The 14618-nt window shown below is 43.2% G+C and overlaps 1 protein-coding gene across 4 annotated transcripts in view; it reads left to right on the top strand.

Annotated features, from left to right (window-relative positions):
- Window positions 1–9294, top strand: part of NR1H4 (nuclear receptor subfamily 1 group H member 4) — a 41744-nt gene extending 32450 nt beyond the window's left edge. For all 4 annotated transcript variants that reach the window (XM_051634460.1, XM_051634486.1, XM_051634469.1 and 1 more), the window contains 2 exons: window positions 6957–7070; window positions 8446–9294. In XM_051634460.1, the coding sequence (XP_051490420.1) occupies window positions 6957–7070; window positions 8446–8684 (353 nt within the window). In that variant the 3' untranslated portion in view covers window positions 8685–9294. The remainder of the gene's footprint in view (window positions 1–6956; window positions 7071–8445) is intronic.
- The last annotated feature ends 5324 nt before the right edge of the window (window positions 9295–14618 follow it).

Below are 14618 nucleotides of genomic sequence, written 5' to 3'. Positions count from 1 at the left end.
TCCGATGTGTTTCATTTCTCCATGTATTTTATTTCTCCACTTTGTATACATGCAAGCTTACTTTAAAACATTTTCCTTGCCTGCACTTAGTGGGGCTGTGGCAGTAAACAACAAAAGCAGCTTGTAAATCTCAGCATTTGTAGTAGTGTTAATGGCTGCTACTGATTGTATTTAACTGTTGGTGCTACTGCACGGACCCAGAATTCAGTCAAAATTTAGGACTGCTGCAGAGTATCTGTCAACCTAAGAATATCGCTTACATGAAAAGGCTTAAATGTGTTTTTTAAATGCTCCTCTGCCTTCATTTTCAGTTCTGGTAACAGCCTGTTAGTGGTATCTCTTCCTTTGTACTAAAAATGCAAGCACATGGGTTTGTAAAAGGAAGGAGGTTTACTAGGTAGCTTTGACTCTCATGCTTCCTAAATTTATTTCTCAGTGTTCACTGAATTTTCAGAGGAATCCTGTTTGTCACCAAACAAGCTACCAAGTTTTTTGTTTTGACTTTAAGAGCTCGCATGCATGCAATTTTCCTGCACATTTTGCCTTACTTGGGGATAAATTCCAGAATTACACATTTAGATAAACTTAGTAATTGTTGGAAAATACCTACTACTTAAACCTTTTGGTTTTTGTGGTTTAAATAATAGCAATTTTCAGCTGTCCTAAGTTTAAACAAAATGAAAGAAAGGCATCCAAGTGATTCTATTATCATTGTTTATATATAAATCTTCCAAAACTATATATAATATGCTGTTCTGACTTCCAGCCTTAACCAGTAAGAATACATGCTACTAGAAACTACAGCTGGCCATTATCATGTTCTCGACTGGTGAAAGAGAGAAAATGGCCAGAGGAGATTAAACCCAAGTTGAATAAAGAACAAAACCCAAAAGAATTACATATAAATTTGGAGATAGGGAGGTTGCTGTTTTTTTGCATACACCTTACCGAAAAACAAGACTAAATGCAGCAAACTGAAACACCCTGCAAAGACAATAGAGACCAGCAGAGGAAATGCAGTGATAGCTGAGGGAGAATTTGGAAATCAAATTTATAGGTAATGAATGAAGAAGCTTCAGGATTATTCATGGCTCCTAGTGAGGTCCTAAGCATTTTCAGGCCATCAGTTGTAAGTTATTGCTGTTAGTTAGAACTTCTGTCCACGTATTTTTAGGTGCAGACAATTGTCTGAATGTCACATAAGTTCTATTGTCAAGCCTTGATGTCTGTATCCATAAAATCAGTGGATGGCATCCTGCCTAAAAGTCACAAGCTGTCCAGACTTCTGTCAACTGCCACCATGTCCATTTGGAAGACGCACTCATCGATTAATATTTATGCCTTTCCCAGTCTGACTCTATGGAAAGGATTTATTATTTTTTCCTGATAAAAAAGCCAGAGATCTGGTGGTGATGACCTTTGAGTACTAGCAGCCTTCGTTTTTATTCTCATGCTGATGAGGTGTATTTTTATTTCTTAGCTTGAGTGTATCACTCAAATCCTAGTGCATCCAGTGACTGCCTTTGTTTGTGTTCTTTGTCCGCAAGGTGTTATGGAAATTCTTTTTTATTATCTGCTCCTGAGACTGAAATCCTCTCCTACTCACACTAATATTGAGGCTTAGTGAGAAATACAGACATTTTATTTAGTATTAATGAGAGCTTGTGCCACTTAGTCATCTTACACAAGGCTTAACTGGCATCCTAGCAATTTAATGCTTAGTCTCTTTCATTTATAGCTTGTTTTCCTAAGGACACCTGCTTTCAATGGTCATGAAGAGCCATAGATTTTTTATTTTATCATTTTATTCCACAGAGCAGTTCTACTAATTTCTGTATTGTGGAATAAAGATACTGTCTGATATGGACACAAACAGAAGAATCCGGACCGAAAGTTTTGGCTGGCAGCAGGACACCTGACATTTGAAAGATACTGTTGCTTTCCTGGATGGGTTGCAGATGCTGAAGTACAGTGAGATCCAAGGAAAAAAAAAAAATAGCCACAATTTCAAAACATTGGCAAGCGGCCACATTTTGCCCTTGAATGTGGGATACAAAGTCCCTGTTAATTTGGAGAAGAGTCCTGCAACCAGGGGCAAACTTTGGCACTGGAACAATAGATAGTCTAAACACTTTGGCTTTTAGTATTTGATTATTAGTACTGAGTAATGGTGGTGCTTCAAAACCCCATTGTGCTGGGGTTTGGGCAGAGAAACAACATGAAATTATCTCCGTTGCTGAGTCCAAATAATGTAACCTAACAGAGAGCAGCCTGGCCAGTACCTAGACCCTTGTTTCCAAACATACCTGCAAATCATAGGTCTAACCCTCCAAATGGTCATAAACATCCACATGGAAGGAAACACCACCCTGTGACTCGACCCAAAACTGGCAAACTGCCCAAAATGTTTAGCTATTAAGACTACTTTAAATTACAGGGTATAGGAAAAAGCTTTTCTGTTCGTACATGGTACTCCAAAGTCCACCACACAGTTAGCCAGTGTCATGTTCCTGAATGACGAATAAAATTGATAAAAGTGTTTAAATCATATCTACAGCCTTAATTTATACCCATGAAAACAAGAACAGATGTTTGAAGACCCAGTCTCTTTTCTTCTGCATAAGTGTGCTTGCCTAGGCCAAAAACTTCTTTAAATAGACTCCACCTACAAAGACCAGCTCAAGGCAGTGCTGCTGCTGCTGTGTGCCAGAGTGCACTTCCCTCCTGACTGCAGGCACTCAGGCCACTGCCCAAGGATGTTATGTGGCAATGTCATTTGCATCCTCCTTGCAGGTTTTGTTTGGTTGTTTGGGGTTTTTTATGGTTGGTTGGTTTTGGATTGTTTTATTTGTCTGTTTTTGTTGTTTTGTTTGTTGTTGTTTTTAAAAAAACTAAGGTTTCTTTGCTTGCAATGATGATTTCACAGTGGTCCTATTGGTTGCTTTTCAGAAGATGAGTTTTTGCTACCTGATTGTGTGTTCTCCTTGGCACACACTAACCTCTCTTAAAAGTTGGTCATTTAACCTCCTACAAGATGATGACAGAGGAGAGGTCAGATGAACATGCTCGACATGTGGCCCCGACACAGTGAACTTGGTCAGTGTTTAAAGGGTCACTGATGCATTTAAACAGGCTAGAAGGCACAGCTCATAAACACAGAAAGCAGTTCCAGTAAATGAAACACTGAAAGATAAGATGCAATTTTGCAAGTAATGAATACGTTTTAGTTTCATAAAACAGCTACTAATAAACCCTTGGTTTAATATCCACCGGCATCTCCATATTTATCAAGAAAAAAGGATCTCTTTATCCATATTAATCACAGAGTGCTAGTTACTGTTAATTAGTCCTTACTCTCAAGCTTTCCTCTTGCAATAGATTAATCTATTCCATTTTAATCAACAGCCAAAATAGAAGAGAGAATACTGGTTTCAAAAAGCTGGCAATACTGACTAGATATCCCAGTAAAACCATCTGTTCCAGGATTATGTCAATCAGATAATTATTTATGGTCTTAAACTGTAAACCTTATGAAAGCAACAGCCAAATTCAGAGGGAAATCATAGGAAGAAAACCCTAAAAATGGCATGATCTAAAACAATGTTGTGTCTTGAGCTACACATAGGAATGAAATTCTGCAAGAAGTAAGCAGTGCTAAATGAATAATGCTCATGTGTTTAAATTTGCTCCAGTCTAATGCCACAAGGTCATACTCAGTAAAGCCCATCTTTCCCCTTGAGTATCCTGGGGTTTACAGCCAGCCATCCCTTCAGAGAGCAAAATCAATTAAATGAATTGCAGGATTTTCTGCAGATGACAGCGTTGGGCTGGTGGTTAGGTGGAAATCTGTGTAATTCAGAATACTGCACCATGCAATGTGAAAGAGGGGCATGTTCTTAATGCTGTGATCTTGCATGAAACAAAGTTTTTTTAAACCTTTTTGAAAAAAAAAAAAAGTGAAGAAGAAGGTACCATTAACACTGCCCAGAAAGCTCTGCCTATCTGACATGGTACCATGTAGGGCTCTTGTCTGATCAAAATAGAGGGTTAGACGTAGCTAACTTTTCTGTTCTCATTGAGACCAGAAATATAACCTTATTTTATTTTATTTTCACTTTTGGAGTATGATTTGGAACAACGACATTTGAAAAGTAATATAATTAATTTCTCCTCTAGCCTTTTTAGTTATGAACATGAAATTGTCTTTAGTTCTTTTCCTGATAACCCGAATTGAAGTGACAACATCTCCTGCAGTAGATAAGAAAAAAAAAAAAAAAAGCAAGCAAGAATTATAAACATCTGTTTTCTGCTTTTTTTGCTTTCTTGTGGAGCTTATTAAATACAAACCAAAGCCTTTTCAATCATATTGGAAAACAGCCCCCTCTTGTGATGGAATAGCGCTTTGTGTAACGTGCATGCATGATGATGAAATAACAGGGAAACTCCAGCACTGATGGGATGAAGGCAAACTAGTGAACAAGAAAAAAATCCATTATTATCCATTATCCTAGTCTCAAAATTGCTCATTTTGCATTGTTTTGTTTATATCTGTCTTCTGACACATAAACGTTCAAAGATTTCAAAGTTCTGTTCTCTTTAGTAGAAGCAGTAAATCATTTGCATTGCTGAAACATCCCTTTTTACTCCCTTTCACTTTTCCTGTTTTGTTTTATATCTGTCTTTGGAGTACAATAATGCAGAGAAGCTTTTTGACATGATCACATTTGCTTCAACATCTATAGTCACTTTTTGCTTCACCATCTATTTTTTAGTTTCTTAATGTTAGATTTTAAGCTTTCTGGGGCAAGGTTTGTTTTACTGCATGTTTATACAGTGCCTGGACTGGTGAGGACCTGAATTAGTTATTCCATCTTCTGTTCACCAGCATCATTTTTGTCCCACTTCTGCTATACTGACAGCAGGATGTGAGAAGCTTTGTGGTCAGCAAAACAATGAATTCATCCAGCTGAAAACCAGCCTGACCCAGAAAAAAAAAATTTAAAAAAAAATCAAATTATGAATATGAGAAGCAAATGATGGGAGTCTTAGTCACAGCCCACTTCCTCCTATTTCCTGTCTGCTGCCAAGATGATCATGCCCAGTGGCATGATACCTTGCACAGAGACTTCTAAAAAAATCCAGTTTGTCTTGGACTTTTCTCATGTCATTGCTGAGCTATTCAGTTCCACAAAAGGAATTTGTTTGCTCTGCTTTAGGGCTCAGCTCAATTTAATTTTTTTCCTGTTTCTAGATTCATGCAAACTTTAAGACCGGTGTGTGATATGTTTGTGTTCCAAGTCAATGTTTTGTTGTAAGGAACTTTGGCATTTCAAGCTGCACAAAAGAGTGACAGGTGGTTGCCCAAAAGCTGCCAATAGCAAAGTGTTCAACATTTTAAAGTTAATACTGATGACTAAAGACATAAACCTTGCCAGATCATTAGATGCTATGACTATTGTTTGCTCTGTATAAAGCTCCAGCTGTGTTACTAGCTTCCACAGGATGAGCTGACATCATATATTTCTGCTTAATTGACTTATACTCTTCTCAATAATGTTGAACTTGTTACAAAAAAGAGATTTGTAGCTTATAATCTCAAGTAAATGTAGGCTGCTCATGTCAAATGTTTAAATACATAATTCAGCCAAAAAAATAAACCACACCCTGCAAGGCCAGCCTTTCACTCTTTTGGGTCACTTAGCTATTCCACTGAATTAAACGGGTTCTCACTGTCACAGCAAAATGTGACTTGTTTGTAGCTAAGGCAAGCGACTTCATGTTTCCTTTATTTTAGTTCCACCCACTGAGTTTAATTTTGAATTTCCCCTATTGGAGACACTCCTAACCTCACCAGTCCTGGACTTCAGCATTCTGTTGCGTACAGTACTCAAAATGACGTTATATCACGTGGTTTCCATACCACACTATAAAGGCTTCTCCCAGAACAGCTCAAAATTAGGAGTAAAATGAAAAGAAATCCTATGGCCCTCATCTGTGGAACAGAGGAGGTTTCCATCACTTCAGCCAAGGAAGATCAAAAGGTTTCTTGCTGCAAAAGAACTGGTTACTATCTCTATATCTCATTGAGGCCACCACTTCAGAGTTGCAAGCAGCCGTTGTCAACAGTTTATTGGCTGCTTCAAGTGACTCACACAGGTTAAAAAAAAAAAAAAAAAGTCACAGGACCTAGTTCTCTTTTACACCAAAAAGCAGAATATAATACATCTGTAATTTAAGTCTAAGTAAGAACATTGTGACCTGATGACAAAGCCAGTAAGAGGAAGCCCCATTGGCATGCCCCAGTTTGGCAACCCGAAAGGCTTTTGCCGATGGCAAGAGAATCACATGATCCCATCCTTAAACTGGGCTGGATTTTAATTATTTCTAATACACAAGTTTATGCTTTAAGGTTGCAAGCCAGTTTATCTTTGACTACAGGTAATCCTAGTCCTAGCTAAAGTTTCAGGCTACATAAAATGAACAATTAAGAATCTTTATGGAGACAACTGAAGCAACTGCCCAAGGCAGTTAGTTGTGGAGTTGGGCTAGAATTAAGCCACACACCCTGAGAGGTTTCCATACAGCTAAAGATAGTGAACACTGGGACTGTTTTGCAATCTGTGAGCACTGGAAACAGAAGACAGAGGATCAGCAGACAATGTGAAAAACATGTATAAGACTTGTTCTGAGGAGCTGGGTGGGAAAAGGTGTAGAGGAAGAGGAATTGTTTGAAAGAAAGACTTGGAAAAAGAAATTGCCAGCACTTGCCTGTTTCTACTCTGATCTGGAAAACAAAGATGTGCTTGCATTTTTGTACCTGTCTTGTATCAGGCCCAATTTGTGTAGTAAATTTTTTTCCACCAAATAGTCAAGACTTCAAATAGTAAATAATTGCTGGCAATAAACCAGATTATTTCAATAATTAAAAAATATTGTATCTTTTTTTCCTCTCATAGGTATCTCAGATGAATTCATTACTCCCATGTTTAATTTCTACAAAAGCATTGGAGAGCTGAAGATGACACAGGAAGAATATGCACTGCTCACAGCCATAGTTATCCTGTCTCCAGGTAACTTCTAATCCAGAATTAAATATCAGAGTGGTTTTGGAAAGAAAGCATGAGGAGTGTGACCTGGGACTTGTGAAAACTTACATTCTTAGAGTAAATGAGCATGCATGCTTATTCAGTATATTTGGCTGCTAAACAAGGAAACAGGCACACAAACTCAAACTCCAAGTGTCCTGCTACACCATCTGGTTTTGCATACAAGGGAAAAAGGTGCATAAATACCCTGCTTAAAAAAATTACTAGTATCTCTTAACTTCTTAGCATGACAGACTTCTTCCTTCAGAAAATCCCAGATGTGTTTACATGCATATCACTACAGACCATTGTAGTATGTCACATTTTTTAGAGGAAAATTGGGAAACCTTAAAACTTAGCACAGAGAATAGCAATGAAGATCTTCAGCCTTTATAGAACAAACACCAGCTGTCAAGAGCTGGTAGCAAACAGTAGCAGACAGTAGCAAATTGTCCTCTTGACTATAATGTGTTGGAAACTGACCTTTCAGAAGTACCAGCACAACAGCATCTCAGCTCTGATTACAGGCTTCACTTTAAAAACTAAGTATTTGACAACATAAACCGAACCAATTCTACCTAAAAAACACATACAAATTGTGTAGTGCCTCAAGCAAACTAACATGGAAATGGGAAAAGAGAAGCCTGGTGCTTCAAGACAAAAGACACTGAGGTTTCCAAACAGGGTTTCAAGGAAGACGGGAAGGTGAAGTAATTCCATTGCTTTTTGAGTCAGTGTGGCTCAGGAAATTTTTTTACATCAGAAATTTCAGTGATAAAATAACCATGCTCCTCTCTTCCTCTCCCCACACCCAAACACAAAGTCCATATTAACAAAATAAAACTATTTTCTAACAAAGAAATTTAATTTGAGGATGAAGATGTTTGCATTCTCCCTAGTGACCTGCATGTAACCTCTTCCCTACTGGCCAAATTCTCCAGCAGTACTATACCTCCATGAACTTAGGTTGTGCTGCTCAGTTGTTGCAATGCACGGCAGGATGCACTCAGGTGCAGAACTCTACTGGGAGATGACCACACAACCTCAGAGAAACATTTCTGAGTTAAAACTCTTTGGTTTTCGAAAAAGTTCAAAGTTTTCTCTAGTTAGAAGTGGGAAGCTTATGTGAAAAGACCAAAACAAAACCACAGTGTTAAGCATTTTTATTCCCTATGAATCTGAACAAAAAAACCAAAAACAAACCAAAACAAACAAACAAAATTTAATCTTGGTAGGTGTGAACATCATTGTCCTGTGTATATATTTGAATATTTTTATATCAATTTATCAGTGGAAATGTTTACATAGTAGCAGAGAACATAGTTGCTAACTACTTCTTTTCTTTCAAAACCATAACCAGATCGCCAGTACATAAAGGACAGAGAGTCTGTGGAAAGGCTTCAAGAGCCCCTGCTGGATATTCTACAAAAAGTCTGCAAACTTCACCACCCAGAAAACCCTCAACACTTTGCATGCCTTCTGGGCCGTCTTACAGAACTACGGACATTCAACCATCATCATGCAGAGATGCTGATGTCATGGAGAGTGAACGATCACAAATTCACACCTCTTCTCTGTGAGATCTGGGATGTGCAGTGATGGATACTTCCTTGCTTTATTTTAGGAGAAATACCTTTTTAAAGGACCACATAACATTTATTTTCATAGGAAAATATCCCACAGTGCATAACTTTTTCTTCACTGCATTTTTATAGAAAGATGCCATGGATTCATAAAAGTCATTTGGGTCACTATACACAGAATATTGCATAGCTAGCAGATCTTCTCACGTGGCTATAACTTTCTCTGTATTTATGTTCTCTGATCAGAAAAAGTCCACCAGCTCCTCAGAGGAAAGCTGTTAATTCCTGCTGCAGTTAAGCTGATTGCAGTTACGGTTCCTCTTGACAAATGGGGAAACGCAAGTTTCCATTAATATTTCTTCATTGCAGCGTTTTTGTGCTTGGCCTCCATTAAAGAATATATCCCAGCTATTTATGGTAACAAACCAGCTGAAATGGTTAATGCCAGAGTCATTTGCTGTTCAGCTGTGAAACGTGTTCATGTAAGACGTGTACTATTTCTTCAGAAGATGAAAAAGCCACACACATACAGACAAAAAACCCAGCCCTTTTAACGATGTAAACATGTAACTTCATTTGCATTATTATTTCAAAGTAAAAACTATTCTTCGTGAAAGTGCAACAAAGGTTACTTTGCTTTATGTCTCTGACTGTTGGTGCTTACTTAGCAGCTCTGAAAAATGCCCCCAGCAGCACCCCCGCAGCAGGCCAGCACGTCTGAAGGCTGCCGAGGCGGTGCGGGCTGCCTGGTGCCACCCGGGGCTGCAGGCAGGGTGGGTGCTTTCCCTGCGCCTCTTTCCGCTCCCAGCAACGCGACACCGGGCAGCGGGGACACCCGGGTGCCCACCGGGCTGTCCTTCAAAACCCGGGAGGCCCTTGGGCAGCTCTTCGCCCTGCTGCGGAAAGGGCCTCCCCGGGTACGCGCACCTCTGTGGGCAGCGGCTCCCCCGGGGAGCGCCCTGCAGCCCCAGCGCCGCGGATGGCCAGCCCCGCCGCCGCTGCCCCAGGGAAGCGGAGCTGTTCTGAGACGCAGCCGGTGACAGACGGAAGGGACGCTTCCACGCCAGCCGAAGCTGCCGGTGGGCGGGAGGGCCATCTGGCCCTTCTGGCCGTGTCGCCGCGCGTGGGACGCTCAGGCCTGACCCGGCCCCGCGCAGGGTCCCACCCGGCAGGGCCGTGACCCCGCGCCCCGCACCGCCTCGGAGGCAGCGTCCCTGCGGGGGGCTGCAGGGACGGCTCCGCTAGGTATCGCCCTCCGAGCCTGCCCTGGAGCCCCCCGCGGCTGCCCCACTGCTAAATCCGGTATAGCGGGGAGCTGCGAGGGGCCGCGGGCGTGGCGAGCGGGAAAGAGGGCGGCAGGACCCGGCAGGACACGCAGCCTCCCCGAACCCGCTGCGGGGCGGCCGGTACCGCCCGCCCGGCCCGCCCCAGGTGCGGCGGGCCCGGCCCCGCCCCGCCCCGCGGGCGCTGATTGGCCCTTTCGAACGGAGCGGCCGGCGCGGGGCGGGCGAGGGCGCCCGGCGAAGGGGGAGAGCGGCGGTGGCTGCCGGTGAGTGCTGCGGGGCGAGAGCCCGCCCGCCCGGCTCGGCCCGGCTCGGCCCGGCTCGGCTCGGCTCGGCTCGGCTCGGCTCGGCCTGCCTGCCGCTGCGGGGCCAGGGGGCGGCAGGGGGCAGGCGGTGGGAGCGGGGCAGGCGGTGGCAGCTCCCGTTCGCAGCTCCCCCTGCACCGGCGTGTGGCGGGGGGTGGCAGTGCCCCGGACCCGGCCCGCGGGGAAGGTGAGGGGCGGCCGAGCAGCGGCGGGTCCGGCCTCTCGTGGCGGTGAGGGTCCCCCGAAGGGTCCCGCGGTACATCGGAGCGGCTCCGGAGCGGCGGCGTCCCGCTGGGTGCGCCTCTCGGTAGGGGCAGCGCTGGAAGCGGGTTGAGCATCGCACGTCGCGGGGAGCCCCGTGCAGCGGGGACAGACCCCCGGTGTTGGGCGAAGCCTGTTACCGGGATGGGCTCGGTCACCCTCGCAGGGTCAGGTGCTCCCAACCGGCCAAGTTTGCCTTATTGGCATGGATATTGGAAATGAAGTGCCGTGAAACTTTCCCTGGGGAGGTGAGAGGGGAGAGTTTTTGCATAACAGCCTTCAAACCAGTCTCTCCTGTGCCTCACGCAAGCGTTGGAGGATGCGGAGCTGTTTTCGTAGGAAATTTGCCCTAGTGCTCTTGGCTAAAATGCCCATTCGTATTACTTAGTATGCTGAAAAACGTCTGGCTCCTTTCTTAGCCCAGAAGCTGGCTGTATTCCAGGGATGCTGTGTGTCACCTTTGGCATAGTATCAGATCAAGACGGCAAGAAGTACATGTATACCTTTAAGGCCTATAAGGTGTAGCTGGACTACGTATTTGTAATTCTAAATGTACTGGTTGGTTCTTTCGTAAGGCTTTATATTTCAGTCATAATAAATTGCTTCTGGCTATGACCAGCCAGCAGCTTGCTGCCTGGGCATCCAGCGATGCTCCCCCCCCTGGTGTTGCTTTGCTGGAAGAAGTGTGGGCTGGAAATGGGAGGGAGAAAAGGGTTGCAAACATGAGTGAGCAGCTGGGGTAGCATGTCCTGTTGTTAACCAGCCTCTCCCCAAACTGGATGCTCCTGTGGTAAAGGAGCCGTCTGCACGTCTCCTGTGGAGATGCCAGATGTTGAGATGAAGTGCTCCTCCCTGATGTCAAGTGGGTTTCTCTGCCCTGACAGGTGAATCCAGGGCCTTTTCCACCCTTTGGAAGGGGAGAGCAGGCTGGCTGCCATGTGCTTGTGCGTGCTGTCATCAAGAGGTGGGCAGAGACAGTCCCAGAGGAGAGCAGTCAGCGTACCTTAATGTAAGGAGTTTGTTGCCACCTTGTAACCCATTGCCTTGGACTGACTAGTCTGGTTCTTTTGTGCCTCTGAGGCCTCCCCAGGGAAGCAGAGCTGTTGCTGACTCAGTACTGCAATGAAAGGGCTCTGTAATTGCTGTAGGGATGGAGAGAGCAGCACTCTGTGGATGTCTCTTGTTGTGCCTACCTCTTTTTCCCTGCATGTTAGGATATGTGTATAGAAAAAAATCTTGACTATCCTGTAATAGGTTTCAACAGATACTGACTTGACAGCTTCTTTCATTTTAGAGTGTTTAAAAATGTGGGCTTCAGTTGGTACAGTCAAGACTGAACTACAGTTTCCAGCTGCTGTCTGTTGTGACTGCCTTTGGATGTTGATGGAATAGCAGATGATGTGTTATATATTTTAAATATAGAGTGAAGATGTAAAAGTGTTTCTACTTAAGTTTTTTTTAATAAGTCCATGCACCCAAGGTGTTTTTTTAATGAGTCTGTGATTCCCTTTGGGTTCCACTTAAGCTAGGCCTATGGCTGCTTCATGTATGTTTTAGGTATCTGTGAAGTTGTGGATTTTGTTTTTGTTTGTTTCTTTGTAAACTGTGCAGTTAAGTAAAATGGGCGTTGGGCTCAGTTCATCTTGTGCTACAGAATGGCTTGTAATTAGCATAGCATGTCTTGCTAGTTGAGCCCCAGTGAATGATCGAGAAAACTTGATACAACTGGTACTAAACAAACTATCTCATGTAGCATCTAAGAGCATGTGTTCAGCACCCTGAAGTGTTTGTGTAAAGTGCTTTAGCATTTGCTGATTTTGCTGTTTCTCAGATTGCCCTGGGGGGAAAAGTGATGGGCATCTCTCTGGAGAGCAGAGGCAGACTGTGGTCTTGCAAGGCTGCCCAGTGTAGTTCATCTCCAGGGTGTGTCTGTAGCCCCTTTCCTGAGAAACACCTATCCCTGTGCCACATGTAAGTAGATAGGTGTATTTTTCTCAACTCTCTTTCCTAATGTTGATCCATAGCTCTCTAGTCCTTTATTGGAGGCTTGGTGGATGGCCAGGCAGCTCCTGCCTTCCCCAGTATATAATTTGGGGCTGGCCACCCATCCCACAGTGAATCAGCGTCACTGTATTGATCAGCCAAAAGACACTACTAGGCAGCCTTTCTCCTCTCCTCCCATCCCACCCAGCCTGTTGGCAGCAGAAGCACCAGCAGAAATGAGATGTTTTCTGAGAGTCGTCCTAGCAGTGGGAGGCCTCTACCTTTGCTGAGCTTGGAGCTGGGCTGGTTGCCTCCCTGGTTGGGAAGCGCTTGCAGACTGCTGCTGCTTCCTTTATTTTAAGGGGTGAAGCAGGTAGAGAGCAGTCCTAGGGACCTTGGAGATAACCTGCCTGTAAATGGGAATGGCTGGGCCTGAGGCTGTGTGTAGGACAAGATTCAGTGCATTTTCATTCTGAGGTCTTTTCTTTCTCAACTGTGAGCCCTGAACACCAAATGTCTGTTGAATGAAGGTGAGTTGATAAAACTGGCATACATAGAAACTAAAACGTTTTTCTAGCTGGAGCTGCCTGAATTCAATATCAAATACTAGCTCCATTCATTATGTACAGCTTTTTGATGCGGGGAGCCCAACTGGTTTTGGAAGAAATTGGATTTGGTTATGACTACCTGGTACTGCAGTATTTGCCTCATCACAGCACCTTCTGCACCTCTGCAGGTTGACTGCTTGAAGCTAGCAGACTTCTGGGTCTTCTCATCCCGTGCTTCTCCCTGTAAGTGATAAAGATACATTAATCTGTATTCCCGTCCATCTCAGAGCTGGACTGCTTGGGATCTGAAAATGGGTAATTGTTACTATGTTAATTTTTCAACTCAAAATTCAGGCAGGGTAGTTTGTATCATCAGAGGCTTTTTTTGTTAAATGTTATTCAGATGCCCTAATAACTGAAATGGCTTCACTTATTACTAGAGAACCCTTTGGAAAATAGGCTTACAGAATAACTTGTTTTAAAAAAGCAGCCCCTTGAAGTTCAAGTGCAACAGTTTTCTTCAATCTCCTCCCTTTTTTATTTTTTCTTTTTTTTTTTCCTACACTGTTTTTTGTTAGGCATGCCACAAAACTGCAGATGCTGAGCATTCTTGCGATAGCTGCTGTGTGAATATTTTGCTTTGTTCGTGTTTTGAGCGTTCCCTGTGAATTAGGCTGCCTTTTGTTTTCTCTTGGCAGTTAGCATGCTACAGCTCTTGTTAGCCTATATGGAGCTCCTTATTTTAATGAGACCAACTTCTCTACTGGCTGTTCTGCTGTTGTTTTATTTATTTTTTTAAATCAATGAAGCCTCTTACTGCGACTGTCTCAGGACAATAGCTTTCTTATGCTAAAGCAAAATATTCCCCTGGACAAAGCTGTGGGAAGCATAACATGCTCATTAGTAATGCTTGGTATATACACTGCCCTTCCCTTGTTCATTCATAGAAGGAAAAATGACAGCAAGGAGAGGATGTCTCTTTCTTTTCTTTCTTTTTTTTTTTTTTTAATTTTCCCTTAGAAATAAAAGGAGGGGGGAAAGATAGCACTTGGAGTGTCTCTGATAAAGTTTAGCAGTCCTGATACAAGGAAGTGGCTTCAGCCCAAAAGCAAATTGGTTTCCCTTTGCTGGTCCTAGAGGTAAGTTTTATGAAAAGCCTGTCTTGTGTAGTGTGGGAGGTTCAAGGCAGTGGGAGGGAAAAATGGGGAGGAAATGGCACCGTTCTGCTTTTTGGGTAAGAGGAAGAATTTTTACAAGAACTAGGTCTTCTGTGATGGGCTGTTTGGCCTTTTGCTGTAGGAAGGCCAGGCTGTGCAACAGATGGAGGAGAAGAAGAATGCCATCTATGTTTAAAGCTTAAACATCTGGGACAGGAGAGGAAAGTTATTTATTTTTAAAGGAAAACACATGAGTTAAAACTGTCTGACAGTGTTGGCAATCTCCTTTCCTGCTTAATCAGTGAGATGAGGTTTTATTGAAACTATTAAGTAACTTAACAAGATAGTTGTTTTTTTATCTGGCTTCAAGACCCCAGATAGGTACATTTTGAGGCTGTAATCCCCTTTGCTAC

The sequence above is a fragment of the Apus apus genome, chromosome 1, assembly GCF_020740795.1.
Source record: "Apus apus isolate bApuApu2 chromosome 1, bApuApu2.pri.cur, whole genome shotgun sequence".
In the NCBI taxonomy this organism is placed as follows: Eukaryota; Metazoa; Chordata; class Aves; order Apodiformes; family Apodidae; genus Apus; species Apus apus.
Note: the sequence above shows the minus strand (reverse complement) of the source record. Positions and strands in the feature narration are given on the sequence as shown.